We start from the raw sequence: 20,981 nt of genomic DNA, 5'->3' as shown, positions 1-20,981 counted from the left end.
ACAGAAACAGTTGCCATAAAACAAACTGTGCCGAAACTACAGTGATCAGATGTGTCGTTCTTATTCAAAATCAATTAACTCATTACCTTACGAATCTCTTCACTTGGATCTTGGTTACCAGTGGCACGAATTTGTTTCACATATCTACAACAAAGAGGACGGAGCGGTTGATAGTGACAGCGTTTACCTTAAGTGTGTTCTGCAGCACTACTGAGGCTATACTGTGCTCGAGGTGTAGACGGATGACTCAAGTACACACACTACTGTACATGTCTTGTTGTGGAAGGAGAGGAAGTGTGGGTAGCCCTGGGTGTAGGTGGTCGTGTACTGTGGGTAGTCTTGGGTGTAGGTGGACGTGTACTGTGAGTAGCCCTGGGTGTAGGTGGACGTGTACTGTGGGTAGTCCTTGGTGTGTAGGTGGACGTGTACTGTGGGTAGCCCTGGGTGTAGGTGGATGTGTACTGTGGGTAGTCCTGGGTGTAGGTGGACGTGTACTGTGGGTAGTCCTGGGTGTAGGTGGACGTGTGGGTGTAGGTGGACGTGTACTGTGGGTAGCCCCGGGTGTAGGTGGACGTGTGCTGTGGGTGTGATCCTGGTTGTGGGTGGACGTGTGCTGTGGGTGGTCTGGGTGTGGGTGGACGTGTGCTGTGGGTGTCCTGGGTGTAGGTGGACGTGTGCTGTGGGTAGTCCTGGGTGTGGGTGGACGTGTGCTGTGGGTGGCAACCTGGGTGTGGGGTGAACGTGTGCTGGTGATCCTGGTTGTGGGTGGACGTGTGCTGTGGGTGAGTCCTGGGTGTGGGGTGGACGTGTGCTGTGCGTGAGTCCTAGGTGTGGGTGGACGTGTGCTGTGGGTGAATCCCCTGGGTGTGGGTGGATGTGTACTGTGGGTAGTCCTGGTGTGGGTGGACGTGTGCTGTGGGTAGTCATGGGTGTGGGGTGGACGTGTGCTGTGGGTGATCCTGGGTGTGGGTGGACGTGTGTGCTGTGGGTAGTCCTGGGTGTGGGTGGGTGTGTGCTGTGTGTGTGGTCCCTAGGTGTGGGTGGACGTATACTGTGGAGTAGCCCTGGGTGTGGAGTGGACAGTGTGCTGTGGGGTAGTCCTTGGTGTGGAGTGGACGTGTGCTGTGGGTAGTCCGATTGTAGAGTGGATGTGCTGTGGGTAGTCTGGGTGTGGGTGGACGTGTACTGTGGGTGATCCTGGGTGTGGGTGTGGACGTGTGCTGTGGGTAGTCCTGGGTGTAGGTGGACGTGTACTGTGGGTAGTCCTGGGTGTAGGTGGACGTGTACTGTGGGTAGTCCTGGGTGTAGGTGGACGTGTACTGTGGGTAGCCCTGGGTGTAGGTGGACGTGTACTGTGGGTAGTCCTGGGTGTAGGTGGACGTGTACTGTGGGTAGTCTTGGGTGTAGGTGGACGTGTACTGTGGGTAGTCCTGGGTGTAGGTGGACGTGTACTGTGGGTAGTCCTGGGTGTAGGTGGACGTGTACTGTGGGTAGTCCTGGGTGTGGGTGGACGTGTACTGGTAGTCCTGGGTGTAGGTGGACGTGTGCTGGTAGCCCTGGGTGTAGGTGGACGTGTACTGTGGGTAGTCCTGGGTGTGGGTGGACGTGTACTGTGGGTAGCCCCGGGTGTAGGTGGACGTGTACTGTGGCCGGGTGTGGGTGACGTGTCTGGTGTCCTGGGTGGGGTGGACGTGCTGTAGGTAGCCCTGGGTGTAGGTGGACGTGTACTGTGGGTAGTCCTGGGTGTGGGTGGACGTGTGCTGTGGGTAGTCCTGGGTGTAGGTGGACGTGTACTGTGGGTAGTCCTGGGTGTAGGTGGACGTGTACTGTGGTGTCCTGGTGTGGTGACGTGTGCTGGGTAGCCCTGGGTGTAGGTGGACGTGTACTGAGAGGGATATTATTTGTTGTCTGCTAACTCCTGGAAGTGTTGTAAATCTTATTATAGTTAAGGAAATATATCTGATATGTCTGTCTGTTTTACCATTGAGTGTGACCTGTTGTAACCCAGAGCTGACAAGAAGTGATTAGTCTTTATTAAGAGACAATTAGTCCTGAAATGTTATAAGCAATGTTGGGAGAAAATAGTTAAGTGTTAACGTTGGTTCTTAAATGCTACAAGTCGTGTCTATGGTGGGATTTACCTGATTTACGAGGAAATAGTTCCCATAACACAAGTCACTACTGGTCTACAGGTAATTCTGAGGCCAGGGGTTGTAGGAGAGGAAGGTGTACCAGTAGAGGAAGTTGATGCAGAGGAAGGAGAGAGGAAAGAGCACTCTGGAGATCTCGTCTATGTTGGAGACTGAGTTCATCTGCAGGAGCTTGTTGGTGGTGGTGGTGGTGGTGGTGGTGGTGGTGGTGGTGGTGGTCTTCTTCTTGCTCCGTCGGCCTTGATTCCAGCGACGTGCCTCCTCCTCTTCTTCTTCCTCTTTTACAACCGCTGCCACTGCCGCCGCTACCGCCTGCTGGCGCCGCTGCTCAGCCCTCCGCGCCTTCTGCAAAGTCTTCCCCATCAGTAAAGCATTAAATATTTCCTTTAATCCATTATAAGTAAACCTGTCTCCTTTCATCCCTCTTTATCACATAGTAACTATATTATAGAATCATCTACGTCTCTATCATACATGGTCTGGGTCTGTACCTCCCACACACGATGAAGTGGTTTATGGTCTGTGGCATAAGAGAATATAACCTCTATTCTTCCCTTTCTACGGTCTATTCTTGCCTTGAAATGGTTTATGATTTATAAGGTCTGTGGTCTGTATGAGAATAGTCTCATGTCCCTCTCATCTTAAGGTGTCTGTGGTCTGTTTGTCACGATTGTTAGTGATCTAAGGTCTGCGGGCTGTACACAGTCTCTCCCACCTTGAGATGGTCTATGGTGTTGACAGGAGTGGCCGGTGTGCTTCCCTTGCCGCCTCTGCCACACAGCCTGGCCAGCCTGGTGAAGAAGGACGACTTGGACCCCATAGTGAGGGATGCCCTGGGTTTTGAGGTTCCCACACCGTTGGGCCCCGTTGAAGGGGACCCAGCCAGGCCCCTCTGAGTCACCGTCATGCACACTGCTACAGGCTGGGGGCAAGAGAGACGGCTGTATTCTCCTGTAAATACAACATAAATGTACAGAATGATATTTCTTAAAAATATCCAACGCGACGTTTGTTAGGATTTTACCGCGTAAGTAGGGCGGTCAGTGCTGTGTGTGTGTGTGTGTGTGTGTGTGTGTGTGTGTGTGTGTGTGTGTGTGTGTGTGATGTGTGTGTGTGTGTGTGTGTGTGATGTGTGTGTGTGTGTGTGTGTGTGTGTGTGTGTGTGTGTGTGTGTGTGTGTGTGTGTGTGTGTGTGTGTGTGTTGTGTGTGGTGTGTGTGGGTGTGTGTGTGTGTGTGTGTGTGTTGTGTGTGTGTGTGTGTGTGTGTGTGTGTGTGTGTGTGTGTGTGTGTTGTGTGTGTGTGTGTGTGTGTGTGTGTGTGTGTGTGTGTGTGTGTGTGTGTGTGTGTGTGTGTGTGTGTGTGTGTGTGTGTGTGTGTGTGTGTGTGTGTGTGTGTGTGTGTGTGTGTGTGTGTGTGTGTGTGTGTGTGTGTGTGTGTGTGTGTGTGTGTGTGTGTGTGTGTGTGTGTGTGGACAAAACAAATTTCTGCTGTTGTCGCCTCGGGTCTCTGATGCCTTGTCGGGTCCCCAACATAATTTTTGTTTTTTATAAATTAGGCCAAGAATTAAATAGTAAAAGAAAATAACAAGCTATTGGATGAAGCCTGGGTGGTGGCTGGGTGTCTAGTGCCTGGGGGCGGTCACACAACTCTCGTCAGTGGTGACCATCTACTACCTGCGCTTTCTTATCCTTCTCCAGTTTTAATGGGTGTGAGATATAGCATAGTCCAGCGTGTACAGCACCACCAACAACCGGTACCCACTTGCTCCCGCTCCCGCCAGACCCTGCATCTTCCACTGGGGCAAGTAGATACACTCAGTACCCAGGAGCCAAGTGAAGGTTGATGGTGAGGGCGTCTTGGATGGGTGGTGAGTACAATGGCCTAAAGATATAACATTGAGTGCTATCCAGTGTGACTCTACATCGCAGGTTTTATCCAGGTTCTCCAGTTTCCCCTGTACTAACAATGAAAGTCACAACACACACACCTGCCACACACACACACTACATATCCGGCTCAAGAGTCACATCTCACCTCCGTATCTGGTTCCTCGTCATCCTCCTCTTCTTCCTCATCTGAGTCGAACTCTGAGCTGGCCTCCGACAGGTAGACCTCACCAGACCCGACCTTTGTGAAGACGTGCACGAAGGCGAACTGTGGGAGGGAGAAATAGTTAACAGGGAAAGAAAAGGGAAGGGAAAGAACTTCAATGTAATAAGAAAGAGAGAGTTGCAACAGGGAAGAGAACGAGAAAACAATGATGGATGGAGAAACAGAGTGGGAGATAGGTGGAGATATCGGGAGAGATATATGTAGAGAGAGACAAATGTAGAGAGAGAGAGAGAGACAATGAAAAAGAGAGTAGAGAGACAGAGACAGAGAGGGGCGGGGAGAAACGGAGGGACATAAAGAAAAAGATAGAGAGAGATTAAACAAATTTACAGATATTTTGGAGAAATTTAACATAGGAACCGCCACTACATCAAAGAAAACAATCTCATTACTACACCAAAGAAAACGGCTTAAAAATATTAGGATAAACTATGACAAACCTCGATGATGGTTGCGAAGATGAACCCATAGGAGAGCCACACAAAAAGGTCAAGGGCGGTAGAATAGGGCACCTTCGGCAGGTCAGTCCTCGCCTCCAGCCCCAAGAAAGTCATCGTCAGCACCGTCGTTATACCTGGAGGACGGTGGTCGATATAAAAAGAGGTTGAATCCGGTGGCCATATTTATGTTGTGTGAGACCTGGTTGGGTGGTGGCAGTATAATTACCAGTTAGTTAATTAATGAGACAGATGATAATAAGTAAATACAAATTATATATCAGTCATGTCCAAGGAACTAAAAATTAATTAAAAAAATGTTTAAAGGCAGCACAGGTTTTAACAGGTCTGGATCCTGATAGAGTCAGGTTTAGTAGAGTCAGGGTTAGTAGAAATGAGGTTAGTAGTCAGGGTTCAGGGGTAGTAGGGGTTAGTAGAGTCGGGTTAAATGAGAGTTAGGGGAAGTTAAAGTAGAGTCAGGGGTTGGGGGTCGGGGGTTAGTAGAGTCAGGGTTAGTAGGTCGGGGGTTAGTAGAGTCGGGGTAAGTCAAGTTGTAGTAGAGTCAGGGGTTGTATGATAGAGGGTTAGTAGAGTCAGAGTCAGGGGTTAGTAGAGTCAGGGTTAGAAGGTCAGGGGTTAGTAGTCAGGGTTTAGTAGAGTCGGGGGTTAGTAGAAATTGAGTTCTTAATAGAGTCAGTTGAGTAGAGTAGAGAATCGGGGGGTTAGTAGAAGGTGTGAAGGGGTTAGTAGAGTCCTTGAGGGGTTAGTAGAGAGTCAGGGGGGTTAGGGGTTAGTAGAGTCAGGGGGGTTAGTAGAGTCGGGGGTTAGTAGAGTTAGGGGTTAGTAGAGTCAGGGGTTAATGCAGTCGGGAAGTTAGTGAGAGGGGTTAGTGAAGTAGAATCAGGAGGTTAGTAGAGTCGGAGGTTAGAGGTTGGAGGTTAGTAGAGTCGGAGGTTAGTCGGTTAGTCGGAGGGGTTAGTAAGTCAGGGGTTAGTAGGGTCAGGAGGTTAACAAGTAGAGTCAGGGGTTGAAGTAGAATCAGGAGGTTAGTAGAGTCGGAGGTTAGTAGAATCAGGAGGTTAATGGGAAGTTAGTAGTTAGTAGAGTAGTAGAGGTCAGGGTTAGTAGAATCAGGAGGTTAGTAGGGTCAGGTTAGTAGAGTCGGAGGTTAGTAGAGTCGGAGGTTAGTAGGAGTCAGAGGTTAGCGAGTCGGGGTTAGTAAGTCGGGGGTTAGTAGAGTCAGGGTTAGTAGAGTCAGGGGTTAATAGAGTCGGGGTTAGTAGAGTCAGGGGTTAGTAGAGTCGGGGGTTAGTAGAGAGTCGGGGGTTAGTAGAGTAGAGTCGGGGTTAGTAGAGTCGGGGTTAGTAAGTCGAGGGTTAGTAGAGTCGGGGGGTTAGTAGAGTCGAGGTCCTTGAGGTTAGTAGAGTCTAAGGGTTAGTGGGGGTTAGTAGAGTCAGGGGTTAGTAGAGTAGAGTCAGGGGTTAGTAGAGTCAGGGGTTAGTAGAGTCGGGGGTTAGTAGAGTCGGAGGTTATCGACTCAGGGACTTGGTAGATTATTAGACTTACCAAGTTTGGTGATTTTCTGAGGTTGGGGAACTTACTTAAGATTAGAACTTTAGGTCGACAGCTTATCAAGGTTCAAAGAATTACTAGAAGTAATGCTTCGAGGACTGATAAAGGCACAAGACAGAGAGGTTACAAAAGTCAAGAACTTACCGGACTCGAGGTCTTACCGGCCTTGGGGACCTACGGGACTCGAGGTCTTACCGGCCTTGGGGACCTACGGGGCTAAAGGACTTACCGGGCTTGGGAACTTACCTGCCTCGGGGACTTACCGGCCTCGGGGACTTACCGGGCTCGAGGTCTTATCGGGCTCGGGGTCTTACCGGGCTCGGGGACTTACCGGGCTTGGGACCTACCAGGCTCGGGGACTTACCTAGAGAGATACGGTCGGAGGTGGCCTCTCTGTTGAGCCAGAACGACACCCAGGAGAGCACCACCAGCAGGACACACGGCCCATACACCGTGATCATGAAGTTACCCATGTGGCGCTGTAGGTGGAAGCTGGCCAGCAGGGTTGAGAACTCCCCTGTCCAGCAGAGACATACCATCACCACCAACAGGACGCAGCATCGTCAGGAGCAACAGGAGCCCGTAGCATCGCCAGTAGCAGCAGTAGCAGGAACGGCGTAGTACCCAGTATTTTGATCAGCAAAGGCAGCAGTAGGAATCGTGCATTCGGTAGCGTCAGTAGAGAAGCCGTAACCAACAGGGAAATCAGCCGAGAGGAGTAGCAGAGGACGTGGCATTGGCAGCAGCAGCAGCAGCAAACAGCAGCGCAGCAAACGACCAGCCAGTCATACGCAACCATTGTGGTGAGGGTTGGCAAGAGTGCGATGGGGAGGAAGAATTGCATCATGCATTACAAAATCACATCGAAAAAATATATGAGCATTACAATGATAGACTGTAATGATCAAGACAACATATTACTGCACGGGTTCTGGGTGCACTGAACGGCAGGTACTGTACGTCAGCGTGGTGTTGTACACAGTAAGCACTATCAAACTTCAACTACCATCTTAAAAAATATGGCCAGAGGTATTAAAAAAGGCGACTTTTTCTCTGGATGGTCACAGTGCACATATAAGCTTGTGTCTGAGCGTGACTTGTCTTTTAGTTTACCTCGGGTTCTACGGTAAAGGGTGCGGTCATCTGGTCTGTGTGTGGCGCCATACCACCGGGGAGGACGCAGGGGGGACAAAGGGTACATGCCAAGCTCAGTTTACGTAAGCATTTAATTTTCATCAACGAGAAGGTAAAGGGGCACGCAACACGGATCAACACATTGATTACCAAACACCGACTGTCAGGTGGAGTGTGGCAGCTCTCACCTACCTGGGGCGGGGTCAGGTAGCGCTGGGGTCACCTACATCCACCGAGAGAACTCGTTGTTCTTCACTGGCGCGAGAGGACTGAGACTTTATGGTGAATAAATCAAACTTACAAACATCAGCAAGTATTATTCCTGTCATTAACGTGGGTCCCAGAGGCCTGTTAGGAGCAATGTGGATATAGCACACTGAAGTCTTCGGTACACAAGGGGGCAATGTGGCTGGCACTGCACTCTAAGACTATTCCTTCTCCAAGACTATAATTTGCTACCCATTCTGCAGATGGGTCGACTGGGTGGCGCCTCACTCAGTGGCCAGTCGTGGAGTTCGAACCAGTGACCTTTGGGTTAAGAGGTGAGTACTAAGTCCTCTCGGCCGCCGCGCCCCTTCTTTTTGTTTTTTGTTTGTTAATTATCTTTTGTCTTACCGAGGGCCACGCGGTCTGAGGTGGCCTCGCGGTTGATCCAGAAGGCGACCCACGAGAGCACGTTGATGAGGACACAAGGGGCGTACACCTGTATCACAAAGTATCCCATCCGACGGCGGAGGTGGAACGACGCCATCAAGGTGGAGTATATCCCTGTGGGGGCGGGCGAGGGTGTGAGGTGGGCGGTAGGCGGGGTGGAGTTTATAACCTGAATGATATACATAACACTTGGTTTGGACTCTAAGCTTCAGGCGAGTTCGAATTTGTCAACAAACAGCTGCTAGCGCGTCCCCCATGGCCAGAAATTTTGACAAATAACAATGACAATTAACAAAAAAGTTTAACAATCCTTGTACGTACGCAAGTCTGAATATATATATATATATATATATATATATATATATATATATATATATATATATATATATATATATATATATATATATATATATATATATATATATATATATATATATATATATATATATGTGTGTGTGTGTGTGTGTGTGTGTGTGTGTGTGTGTGTGTAAGGAGATAAGAAATTAATGATAAACAACTAACGACCCTGGTGTGAATAAGATCAATTCGCACCGGCGCCTGTCGCCCTGTAAACTGGTAGCCAATTGTCACAGCCAGACAACCGGTACTGTACAGTAGCTCGTGTTGAGCCTCGTGATTTAACTCGCTGATTCGGGAACAAATTAGAGCAACGATCGGAACAAACATGGCGGAGATGAGCAGGAAATTAGGACTTATGCTGGACACAAACTTTTCGTCGATACAAACACGAAAAACACAAAACGTTAACTGAAACGAAAAAATGAATACACAAGTTGTACTTTCTCGCTCACCTTCTCTGACCAGATGACATCATTCACCTGTACACACCTGTTGTTTACACACAGGAAGACGGGCTACCACACAGCTCCAACTATGATATACAGTAACTGATATGGACGCTGCTTTTGCTGTTCCAATAATGTTTAACCATTTTATAAGACTACGGCGATAATACCATCTGTCTTAGTATAAACATCATACAACGGCTAATGTTTCATATCACGAATATAAGGTCAAGGAAATTAATAAAATACTGTTATGAAGTTGAGACGTAAATTACGGTGATTGTTCTGTGACTTCACGAGTATTGGGTCAATAGATACTGTGGCACCAACATGCACTCAAGGTAGGCAAAACTTTAAGAATATTAACCTAACCTAACAGTAACCCACTTCTTGCCTTCCGTAACGATAATATGACAAATACTAACACTTACAGAGAATCAGGTGTGTCTTACCATCGACGTTACTGACTGACACCTGAAGCACACTAGCTGGTTGACTCTCACGTGAGCGATGTATAAAAGTTACTATAATTGTCCCCTTAACTGAGCGGCACCCTTCCCCACTGACGGCTATGTGTGGGTACTGTACTAGGGATACTTGTTATACATGTGGATAAATGTGGATATTATGGATATATAGAGATACCATGGATAAATATAGGTAAAATAGAACAATATATACAACTATGGATAACTCTGGATTGAGGTATTAATAAATGTGAATAAAAACATAGGAATTTGAGATAAATATGGATACAATATATTTAAATAACTCCTATGGATGAATAGATATTAAGACTGAAAATAAAATAACATCATAATACCAGGACACGATGAACCCAGTTACCTCCTTCTTCTTCCCTTTCTCAATCATTTCTTCTCTTATCTCTATCACTCCTTCCATCCCTTCTCCCCCTTTCTACTTCTCTCCATCCTCCTCCCCCACTCACTCACCCTCTCTTCTCCTCCCTCCCCTCACAGTCACTCCCGCCCTCCTTCCATCACTGCCCAGGTAAGCAGGGGATCGTAATGATGACACGGCCACATATTTCTTGACGAGGTAATGAGAAATACAGGTATTTGAGGAACTCTGTGTGTGTGTGTGTGTGACGACTTCAGGTCAAATGGGCCCCAGATCAAATAGGCCCAAGTCCTACTGGGCCCCGAAGCACCCTGAAAACCAAATTATGGGAACCGGGACCCATTAGAACTGGGGCCCACTAGAACCGGGGCCCAATTAGAACCAGGGCTAATTAGAACTGGAGCCCATTAGAACCCAATTAGAACCGGGGCCTATAAAGACTGGGTCCCATTTGATCAGGTTACCATTAAAACCTTCGTATAACAGCATCAAAAGTATCAATTATTCCCGACAAACCAAAATATTGATAATTAAATAGAGCCGACAGACAAAAATTAGTTAGTTAATTACTATCCTTATATAATTGCAGGTAATATCGTGATGGAGCAACCAAAGGAAGTTAATGAAGAGATCTTACCTGTGTAGACTCTCTCAGGGGACAAACACTAATGAAATGTCAATAATAATGTTGGTGCTGTGTGTGTGTGTGTGTGTGTGTGTGTGTGTGTGTGTGTGTGTGTGTGTGTGTGTGATTTAATAGACCATAAATATCTATTACATTCCTGAAATTTTTAAGTTTACCCCAAATTTTTTACCTGTTAAACTGACAAGGTGAAACTGATGTCCCTCAAAACACCCCTGAAAAAAGACCGCCTGCCCCCTCCCCCCTCCCCCCTTTCTTAATTGAATAATGACACTGACCTCTACATTAACAAGTTATAGGGGTGAAGATAGTGAAGCAAGGTGCCCTAAGTCGACCCTTTTGGATTCAGGGACCGTGTCATGTTACCATTTATTTTCAGTCAGGTGATATGATAATTTGAAGTAAGGTTAATATACTGAGGGTATTTTGTTTTACTTATCTCAAATTAACAAATACCAATGTTAATACCAGTAAATACCAATGTTAATACCAGTAAATACCACTGTTAATACCAGTAAATACCAATGTTAATATCAGTAAATACCAATGTTAATACCAGTAAATACCAAGGTTAATACCAGTAAATACCAAGGTTAATACCAGTAAATACCAATGTTAATACCAGTAAATACCAATGTTAATACCAGTAAATACCACTGTTAATACCAGTAAATACCAAGGTTAATACCAGTAAATACCAAGGTTAATACCAGTAAATACCACTGTTAATACCAGTAAATACCAATGTTAATATCAGTAAATACCAATGTTAATACCAGTAAATACCAAGGGTAATACCAGTAAATACCAAGGTTAATACCAGTAAATACCAAGATTAATACCAGTAAATACCAAGGTTAATACCAGTAAATACCAAAGTTAATACCAGTAAATACCAAGGTTAATACCAGTAAATACCAAGGTTAATACCAGTAAATACCAAGGTTAATACCAGTAAATACCAAGGTTAATACCAGTAAATACCAATGTTAATACCAGTAAATACCAAGGTTAATACCAGTAAATACCAAGGTTAATACCAGTAAATACCAAGGTTAATACCAGTAAATACCAATGTAATACCAGTAAATACCAATGTTAATACCAGTAAATACCAAGGTTAATACCAGTAAACCAAGGTTAATACCAGGTTAATACCAGTAAATACCAAATACCAGTAAATACCAAGGTTAATACCAGTAAATACCAAGGTTAATACCAGTAAATACCAATGTTAATACCAGTAAATACCAAGGTTAATACCAGTAAATACCAATGTTAATACCAGTAAATACCACTGTTAATACCAGTAAATACCAATGTTAATACCAGTAAATACCAAAGTTAATACCAGTAAATACCAAGGTTAATACCAGTAAATACCAAGGTTTATACCAGTAAATACCAAGGTTAATACCAGTAAATACCAAGGTTAATACCAGTAAATACCAAGGTTAATACCAGCAAATACCAAGGTTAATACCAGTAAATACCAGGGTTAATACCAGTAAATACCAAGGTTAATACCAGTAAATACCAAGGTTAATACCAGTAAATACCAATGCTAATACCAGTAAATACCAATGTTAATACCAGTAAATACCACTGTTAATACCAGTAAATACCAATGTTAATACCAGTAAATACCAAAGTTAATACCAGTAAATACCAAGGTTAATACCAGTAAATACCAAGGTTAATACCAGTAAATACCAATGTTAATACCAGTAAATACCAAGGTTAATACCGTTAAATACATGTACTCTAATCTAGTAATATATACATTAATTGTTCTAGTTCCATATCGACATTTTTTAGCAATTTTAACACAGGTTTACTCTCTACCTTTCACATACACCTGTCACACATTTGTCACACACTTATTATACACACAACTGCTACACCTGTCAAACCTTACCTACCACATATCTGTAACACACATACACCTACAACACATGTGAAACACCTACCACACCTCCCCCCACAACACATACATCTAACAAACCTATCCCCCCCACACCCAGCCTCCCCCCCACGCACACCTACTTCCCCCACACACACCTGCCCCACCCAGCCTCCCCCCCCACACCACAACACCTGACATACACCTATCATACTCTACAAGTCACACACCTACCTCACACCCCACCCCACACCTGACACACACTTCACAAACATACCCTACACACCTCCCACACACTTACCCCCCAAACTTACATACACCCCACACACACACACACCTACCCCACACCCCAAACAGCTACGCCACACCCCACACACCTGCCCTGCGCGTGGTGTTCTCAAAGCCAGAGGGTGTGGCTATGAGGTCGAACTGTGAGAGCATCAGGTCTGAGGCAATCACCACCTGCCGATTCTCGTTCCACCTGTAGATGACATCCTGCGTGGTGTAGGCGACTGTGGGGAAGGAGAGGAGTTGATGGATGGACAGACAGACAGACAGACAGACAGACAGACAGACAGACAGACAGACAGACAGACAGACAGATAGATAGATAGATAGATAGATTAAATGTACTTGACTAAATTCAGTAGATATAGATGAAATAGATTTAATTAACTGGTACATTAACTGATTGACTTATGACTGTGAAGACTGACTGACTGACTGACTGACTGGCTGAAAGAATGACTAGATGACTGAATGGCTGACTGACTGAGCATCCTTAATCACCTGCCATATAGATGAGATCATCCTCATAATTCAAAACATTACTTACAACAGTTACTTAAAGGAGTTACTGACAACCTTTACCCATAAGTTACAACCGTTACTCACAATTTACTCACAACTATTACTCAAAAGTTACTCATAAGTTACACTCATTACTCACAATTTACTCACAACCTTTACTCAAAAGTTACTCATACGTTACAATCATTACTCAAAAGTTACTCATAAGTTACACTCATTACTCACAATTTACTCACAACCTTTACTCAAAAGTTACTCATACGTTACAATCATTACTCAAAAGTTACTCATAAGTTACAACCATTACTCATAATTTACTCACAACCCTTACTTACAATTTATTCACAACCATTACTCACAATTTACTCACAACCATTAATCACAATTTACTCATAACCTTTACCCAAAGGTTACAACTATTACTGAAAACTTACTCATAAGTTACAAATATTATGCATAATTTATTCACAATTTACTCATAAACTGCCCACACCAGTTACTCACAAGTTACTCATAAGTTACAACCATTACTCACAACCATTATTTAAAAGTTACTCATAAGTGACAAACATTATGCATAATTTACTCACAAGTTACTCACAACCATGACTCAAAATTTACTCATAAGTTACTCACAGGACCCAAGCTTGAGGGGGCAGCGCTGGGTGTCCATGGGGAAGTCATGTAGGTTCATGGGACAGTTGGCGTTAATGGTGAGTCTGGCGGGGAATAATGCCTTTATAAACCTCTAATGATTCCTTATACTGCTCTCAGGAACATTTACACTGTGTCATGACATTGTAAAAATCTGTTATGAAATTGTAAAAAAAAAAAATATGAAATTGTAAAAAAATCTGTTATGAAATTGTAAAAAAAATATGAAATTGTAAAAAAATCTGTTATGAAATTGTAAAAAAAATCTGTTATGAAATTATTGTAAAAACATGTGAAAAAAAAACGAATTCTTGAAAAAAAAAATTAAACAATGGAAAGATCTCATAAATCCACTTGAATGATATATTTCGGGTAAATTAAATGAGGTAAATATATTTCATGTTTACTAAGACTCAAAATTTTCATCAAATCTCTGCTTTCTTCACCAACTAAGGTTCAAGGTGTTTGATTCTCTGTTCGAAAAAAAAAAACAAAAACAATTTAAACGTTGCGAATCATTAATCAAACAAAAATTAACTACAGTTTTTTTATAAAATAAGAAAATATTCCAAGTCAGAAGAAAACTCTCAAGTATTTTACACATGATTCCTGGGATGGCTGAGGGGTGACCGATAAATTTCAGAATGAACACTGCGACTCCTGATGTCTCGGTAGGGTTGTTAAAATACTTCGTTCGGTGTGTCATATTTTTTTCAACACAATTTTGTATAGATATATTTTTTTTAGTGACTACATGAACATCTGCCTCACGAGTTCTTTAGAGGACAAAATGATAAGAAAATAAATAAAAAATGAATAAATAAATTAAATATATAAATGAAAATAAATAAATAAATAAATAAAATAAATTGAGGACATTACTGGATATAATATGGCTGGTCTAATTGCCTTCCATTTTACCATTGTTATATACACTGGATATTGTATACCAGTATGATCTATGTACACTGTATACTTGCACTGTTTATACACATCCTAAACCAACTGTAAACCTGTATGCTGATTTTATCTTATGTTATTATTATTATTATTATTATTTAAAGTAACATAGATTAAGTAAATACAATATCTATCCTGATCTGTCGTTACCATCCCCATAAGAACAGTGGAGCCATGACGTTCCGGTGGTCAGTATTGGAACCACGTCACCCATTTACTAATCACATAATCACTGTTCGTTGTTCTAATCACATAATCATAATCCCATATTCTACTCAAATTTCCCTTCTTACCAATCACTAATCATGTCACCCGCCTCTGATTTTCTATTCCCTCCACCCACACATTTTCATCGGTGATTTGTCGTTTAATTGAATCATCGCTTAATTGAACCGGGAGAGAGGAGGAGGAGGAGGAGGAGGAGGAGGAGGAGGGAGGGAGGTTTGGGGGGAGGGTCAGGGGTGATGTGGAAGGGAGGGGGAAGGTTAGGTGGAATAAGAGGGGAAGGGGAATGAGGAAGAGGAGTGGAGAGTGAGGGGTGAGGTGGAATAGGAGGTGGAAGGGGAGGTTTTAATAATTTGATGCTACGTTAATGTATACATATAAACCACCACTGTAAACCAGGATTTATATTATATAAATTTTGTTGGTCTTTAAGGAAGATATACATCGATCTGAAGAGCTCCTGTGTGTATGATTATGTTACGTTATGTACATCAAGATAATGATGATATAAATAAAAGACTAAAGAAAAAAATTAACAAAAGTCAGTTCAGTCAATAATGTTTCGGGTTTAAGAGAAAATATATATAATTACTATTGTATTTATTTTCCATTACTTGTCGACGCCATATTTGTGGAAAGGTCTTTTGTGTTGTTGAAGGGAAGAGTGTACAGTGTGTGGTGTGTACAGTGTGTGGTGTGTACAGTGTGTGGTGTGTACAGTGTGTGGTGTGAGCAGTGTGTGGTGTGAGCAGTGTGTGGTGTGTACAGTGTGTGGTGTGTACAGTGTGTGGTGTGTGGTGTGTACAGTGTGTGGTGTGTACAGTGTGTGGTACAGTGTGTGGTGTACAGTGTGGTGTGTACAGTGTGGTGTACAGTGTGGTGTGAGCAGTGTGTGGTGAGCAGTGTGTGTGGTGTGTACAGTGTGTGGTGTGACAGTGGTGGTGAGCAGTGTGGTGAGCAGTGTGTGGTGTGTGAGCAGTGTGTGGTGTGAGCAGTGTGGTGTACAGTGTGGCAGGTACAGTGTGGTGTGTACAGTGGTGTGTGTACAGTGTGTGGTGTGTACAGTGTGTGGTGTGTAGCTGTGTGTGTGGTGTGAGCAGTGTGTGGTGTGAGCAGTGTGGTGTGAGCAGTGTGGTGTGAGCAGTGTGTGGTGTACAGTGTGTGGTGTGAGCAGTGTGTGGTGTGAGCAGTGTGTGGTGTGAGCAGTGTGTGGTGTGAGCAGTGTGTGGTGTGTACAGTGTGTGGTGTACAGTGTGGTGTACAGTGTGGTGTGCATGTGTGGTGTACAGTGTGTGGTGTGAGCAGTGTGTGGTGTGTACAGTGTGGTACAGTGTGTGGTGTGTACAGTGTGGTGTGTACAGTGTGTGGTGTGTACAGTGTGTGAGCAGTGTGTGGTGTGTACAGTGTGTGGTGTGCAGTGTGGTGAGCAGTGTGTGGTGTGTACAGTGTGTGGTGTACAGTGTGTGGTGTGTACAGTGTGTGGTGTGTACAGTGTGTGGTGTGTACAGTGTGTGGTGTGAGGCAGTGTGTGTGGTGTGTACAGTGTGTGGTGTGTACAGTGTGTGTGCAGTGTGTGGTGTACAGTGTGGTGTACAGTGTGTGGTGTGTGCAGTGGTGTGTACAGTGTGTGGTGTGATGTGGTGTGTACAGGTGCAGGTGTGGTGTGTACAGTGTGTGGTGTGAGCAGTGTGTGGTGTGAGCAGTGTGGTGTGTGCAGTGTGTGGTGTGTACAGTGTGTGGTGTGTACAGTGTGTGTGTACAGTGTGTGGTGTGTACAGTGTGTGGTGTGTACAGTGTGTGGTGTGTGCAGTGTGTGTGTGTGGTACAGTGTGTGTGTGTGCACAGTGTGGTGTGTACAGTGTGGTGTGTACAGGTGGTGTGTACAGTGTGTGTGTGAGCAGGTGTGGTGTGTACAGTGTGTGGTGTGTGAGCAGTGTGTGTGTGTACAGTGTGTGGTGTGAGTAGTGTGGTGTGTACAGTGTGTGTGGTGTGAGCAGTGTGTGAGCAGTGTGTGGTGTGAGCAGTGTGTGGTGTACAGTGTGTGGTGTGTACAGTGTGGGGAGTAGTGTGTGTGTGTACAGTGTGTGGTGTGTGTGTACAGGTGGTGTGTACAGTGTGTGTGGCAGTGTACAGTGTGGTGTGAGCAGTGTGTGGTGTGTACAGTGTGTGGAGGAGGTATGTGGCTGTTGTAGGGTTTGAGGGACGAAGGGTGTTGCAGTGAGGAAGGTGGGGGGTGTATATTTTTAGAGGGAGGGCGGTTGAAGTGGTGAGGGAGGAGGTGGTGAGGGAATTTTGGGGAGGGAGTTGCAGGGGGTTGGAGGGGTGAAGGGTTGGAGGGGTGGGGCTGGGAGGGGTGAGAGGGTGTTGAAGGGGGGGATGAGGGCTTGGAGGGTAAAGGAGTGATGAAGGTGACGGGGATTGGACAGAAGAGGGTACTGGCAGAGGTGACGAGGTTGGAGAAGAGTGAATGGATGAGGAGGTGACATGGGGAGGGGGGAGGTGTAGGGAGGGCTGGTGGGGAGGTAGAGGGAGGTTAGGGGAGGTGTAGGGAGGGCTGGTGAGGTAGAGGGAGGTTAGGGAGGTTTAGAGGGCTGGGAGGTAGAGGGAGGTTTAGGAGGGCTGGTGGAGGTAGAGGGAGGTTAGGGAGGTTTAGGAGGGCTGGTGAGGTAGAGGGAGGTTTAGGGGGGCTGGTGGAGGTAGAGGGGAGGTCAGGAGGTTTAGGGAGGGCTGGTGAGGTAGGGAGGTTAGGGAGGTTTAGGAGGGCTGGTGAGGTAGAGGGAGGTTGGGGAGGTTTAGGAGGAAGGTGGAGGTAGAGGAGAGGTAGAGGGAAACAGAGGGTACAGGGACCAACAATTCACTTTTAAGAGTAAATAGAGAAGTACTTTAATCTACTCGCAGGAAGTAACTTGCAGGGGTTCACTTGTACTCAAAATGATATACAGAGAATGGTTTTGGGTCAATGGCGGCAATGTTGGTACAAGACTATAGACCCCAGGTGACTACTGCGAAGAGAACAACACTCATTTGGATGTATAAGTTTAGGAATGTTTATAAAAAAAATCAGTCTCATACTTTTATATGGTCACACCCGGAAAAATTTCTAGGAAGGGTGACGGTATTGAGCTGTAGGGTAAACTGGAGATAGATTCAGGGGTTTAGTCTGGCAGGTTGGTGACTCGCCACAGTACAGGAGTAAATTGGAAGACGAGGGGGGGCAGGTAAATAGGGGTAAATATTTACAGAACGGTTCCATACCCGTGGGAAGGTCAGACCTCCGAGTTTTAAAAGTTCGTGAGCTCGGATTTTTCCACCGCAAAAAAAGGATATAATGTCAACTTTTACGTTACGGTCGAGTTCCAATATGTTTTCGACGCCATATTGGCCGCTATACTTATGCCCTGGCTTAGGACGTTTGCCGTTTAATTTGTGCCACTCACACATAGCACAGTTTACAGTAGAGAATTTAAAGTACTGTACGAACTCTTTAGATTTGGATTCAGGAAGCCAAAGAGAGGGGGAGGGGGCACCGCATACCTTTAGTTCGTGTGTTACATCGTTTGTTTACATCCTCCCCACGTGGAGGCGCGTCAGCTGAGCGGATGTCAACATTGACCCATTGTGCGCCCTGATGGATTTTACGGGCGTCATCCCAGAGAGAGAGAGAGAGAGAGAGAGAGAGAGAGAGAGAGAGAGAGAGAGAGAGAGAGGGGAGAGAGAGAACAGTAAAAACACGCCAACTGAAATATTCACGTCTCAAAAAATTCAATGAAAAGGAATTACACACCACTTGAACGTACAACAATACAGAAGGCATAAGACATTAACACAAAAACAGAGAAATAATGTGACGAACAGAAAGAGACAAGATGAATGTGATGAGAGAGAGAGAGAGAGAGAGAGGGGGGGGGAAACTGACAATAAATGTTAAATATTTCATCTGTTTTTATTCTCGCTCAGTCGCAAAATAAACTACTGTTTATACAGCCTCCATTTTACCTCTCTATCAACGGTTTCTTCACCACTATTATATCTCATTTTTCTATTTATATTCCTTTATTTCTCATCTCCCTATTTCTCCATCTCTCTCCACCCACTCCACCTCTCAGGCCAATCAATGCCACACTTCACGCCGAGTTTAGCTGGATAAATACGGAGCCCAGACCGAGACGTTGAGTGACATCTGCCCATGCGGTGGAGGGCGGTGTGAGGGAAAGGGTGGGAAGAGGGTGGTGGGTGGGGAAGGTGGTGGGGAAGGGTGGGGGTGGGGGAGGTGATAAATATGGTGGGTGGGGAGGATGGGGGATGTGGGTGGGTGGGGTGGGTGGGGAGGTGGTGGTGGGTGGGGGGTGGGTGGGGAGAGATAGGAGGTGAGGAGGTGTAGGTTACGCGATGGACAAAATGATGGGGAAGATTGAGGTTCGAGGGGAAATGACAGAGGGAGGAGAAGGAGTGGGGAGAGAGAGAATGAGTAAAAGGGAGGAGAAATAATAGGTGAGGAAGTGTGTTAAGGGTCGTGGAGGAAAGATGAGTGAGAGAAGGCTGAGAAGGAGAGAGATGAGGAAGAGAGAGGAGAGAAGAGAAGGTAGAGGGGAGGCTGAGGAGAGATGAGTGAGAGAAGGCTGAGGGAGAGGAGAGAAGAGGCTGGGGAGAAGGAGGAGAGAAGGAGAGGTTGAGGGGAGATGTGAGGAGAGAAGGTTGAGGAGAGAGAAGGGAGAAGTGAGGAGAGAAGGAGAGGAGAGAGGCTGAGGAGAAGTGAGAGGCTGAGGAGAGGCTAGGGAGAAGGAGGGGAGAGAAGGAGGGAGAAGGAGGAGGAGAAGGTGAGGAGAGAAGGCTGAGGAGATGTGGGAGGAGAGAAGGTAGAGGAGAGAAGGCTGAGGGAGAAGTGGAGGAGAGAAGGCTGAGGGAGAGGCTGAGGAGAAGGAGGAGAGAAGGCTGAGGGGAGAGGCTGAGGAGAAGGAGTGAGAAGGCTGAGGAGAAGGAGGAGAGGCTGAGAGAGACTGAGGGGCAAAGATGGTGTAGAGAGGGGAGAGAGAAGAAAAAGTGGAAATGGGGGAGGGGTGAGGGGAGGGGTGAGGGGAGAGAGAGGGGTGGGAGGGGAGAGAGAGGGGGAGGAAGAGGGGATGGGGAGAGGGGGAGGGGGAGGAAGAGGAGGAGGAGAGGGAGGGGTGGGGAGGGGGGAGGAGGTGAGGGGAGGGGAGAGAGAGGGGGAGAGAGAGGGAGGAGGAAGAGGATGGGTAGGGAGAGAGGGGAGGAGGGAGGTGGGAGGAGGAAGGAGGGGTGGGAGGGAGGGTGAGGGAGGGTGGAGGAGGGTGAGGAGAGAGAGAGGGAGAGGGAGAGAGGGAGGGAGGGAGAGGAGGGGTGAGGGGAGAGAGAGGGGAGGGGAGGGGAGAGAGAGGAGGGGGAGGGAAGAGAGAGAGAGGGAGGGGGAGGGAGAGAGAGGAGGGGAGGAGGTGAGGGGAGGGGGGGGGAGGGGAGGGGAGAGAGGGAGGGGAGAGAGGGGAGGGGAGGGGTGAGGGAGGTGGGAGGAGAGAGGGGAGGGGGTGGGGGGAGGAGGGAGGGAGGGGAGAGAGGAGGTGAGGGAGAGAGAGGGGAGAGAGAGGGAGGGGGGAGGGGAGAGAGAGGGGAGGGGAGGAAGAGAGAGAGGTGGGGGAGGTGAGGGGAGGAGAGAGGAGGGGGAGAGAGGGAGGGAGAGAGGGAGGTGAGGAGGTGAGGAGGGGAGGGAGGGTGAGGGAGGTGAGGAGGGAAGAGGGAGGAGAGGGAGAGAGAGGGAGGGAGAGGGAGGGGTGGAGGGAAAGAGGGAGGTGAGGGGAGAGAGAGGGGTGGGGAGGGGAGGGAAGAGGGAGGGTGAGGGAGAGAGAGGGGGAGGAGAGAGAGGGAGGTGAGGGAGGGGTGGGGAGGGAGGAAGAGGGAGGGGTGGGGAGGGGAGAGAGAGGGAGGGGTGAGAGAGAGGGGGGAGGGGAGAGAGAGGGAGGGGAGGGGAGGGGTGGGAGGGGAGGGGTGAGGGGAGGGGAGGAGGGGAGGGAAGGGGGAGAGAGGGGAGGGGGAGAAGAGGAGGAGGG

The 20,981-nt window shown here is 46.6% G+C and overlaps 1 protein-coding gene and 1 long non-coding RNA gene across 2 annotated transcripts; one reads left to right on the top strand and one right to left on the bottom strand.

The window, feature by feature from the left end:
* Nucleotides 1-259: 259 nt before the first annotated feature.
* LOC121857360 lies at nt 260-708 on the top strand. The gene is made up of 3 exons (XR_006087174.1): nt 260-316; nt 451-516; nt 667-708. It is a non-coding gene; the product is annotated as an uncharacterized LOC121857360 (long non-coding RNA).
* A 1,137-nt stretch (nt 709-1,845) lies between these two features.
* On the bottom strand, nt 1,846-13,802 carry LOC121857359 (gamma-aminobutyric acid receptor alpha-like; the record flags this gene model as incomplete). The annotated part of the gene is given in 7 exon segments (XM_042353368.1): nt 1,846-2,495; nt 2,866-3,072; nt 4,186-4,305; nt 4,704-4,837; nt 6,637-6,789; nt 12,651-12,785; nt 13,720-13,802. Coding segments are annotated over 7 exon segments (1,141 nt in total), but the record flags the coding sequence as incomplete, so codon positions are not given.
* Between the last annotated feature and the right edge of the window lie 7,179 nt (nt 13,803-20,981).

The sequence above is a fragment of the Homarus americanus genome, unplaced genomic scaffold (genome assembly GCF_018991925.1).
Source record: "Homarus americanus isolate GMGI-L3 unplaced genomic scaffold, GMGI_Hamer_2.0 scaffold26025, whole genome shotgun sequence".
NCBI classification, from domain to species: domain Eukaryota; kingdom Metazoa; phylum Arthropoda; class Malacostraca; order Decapoda; family Nephropidae; genus Homarus; species Homarus americanus.
This window is presented reverse-complemented; position numbering and strand designations above follow the sequence as displayed.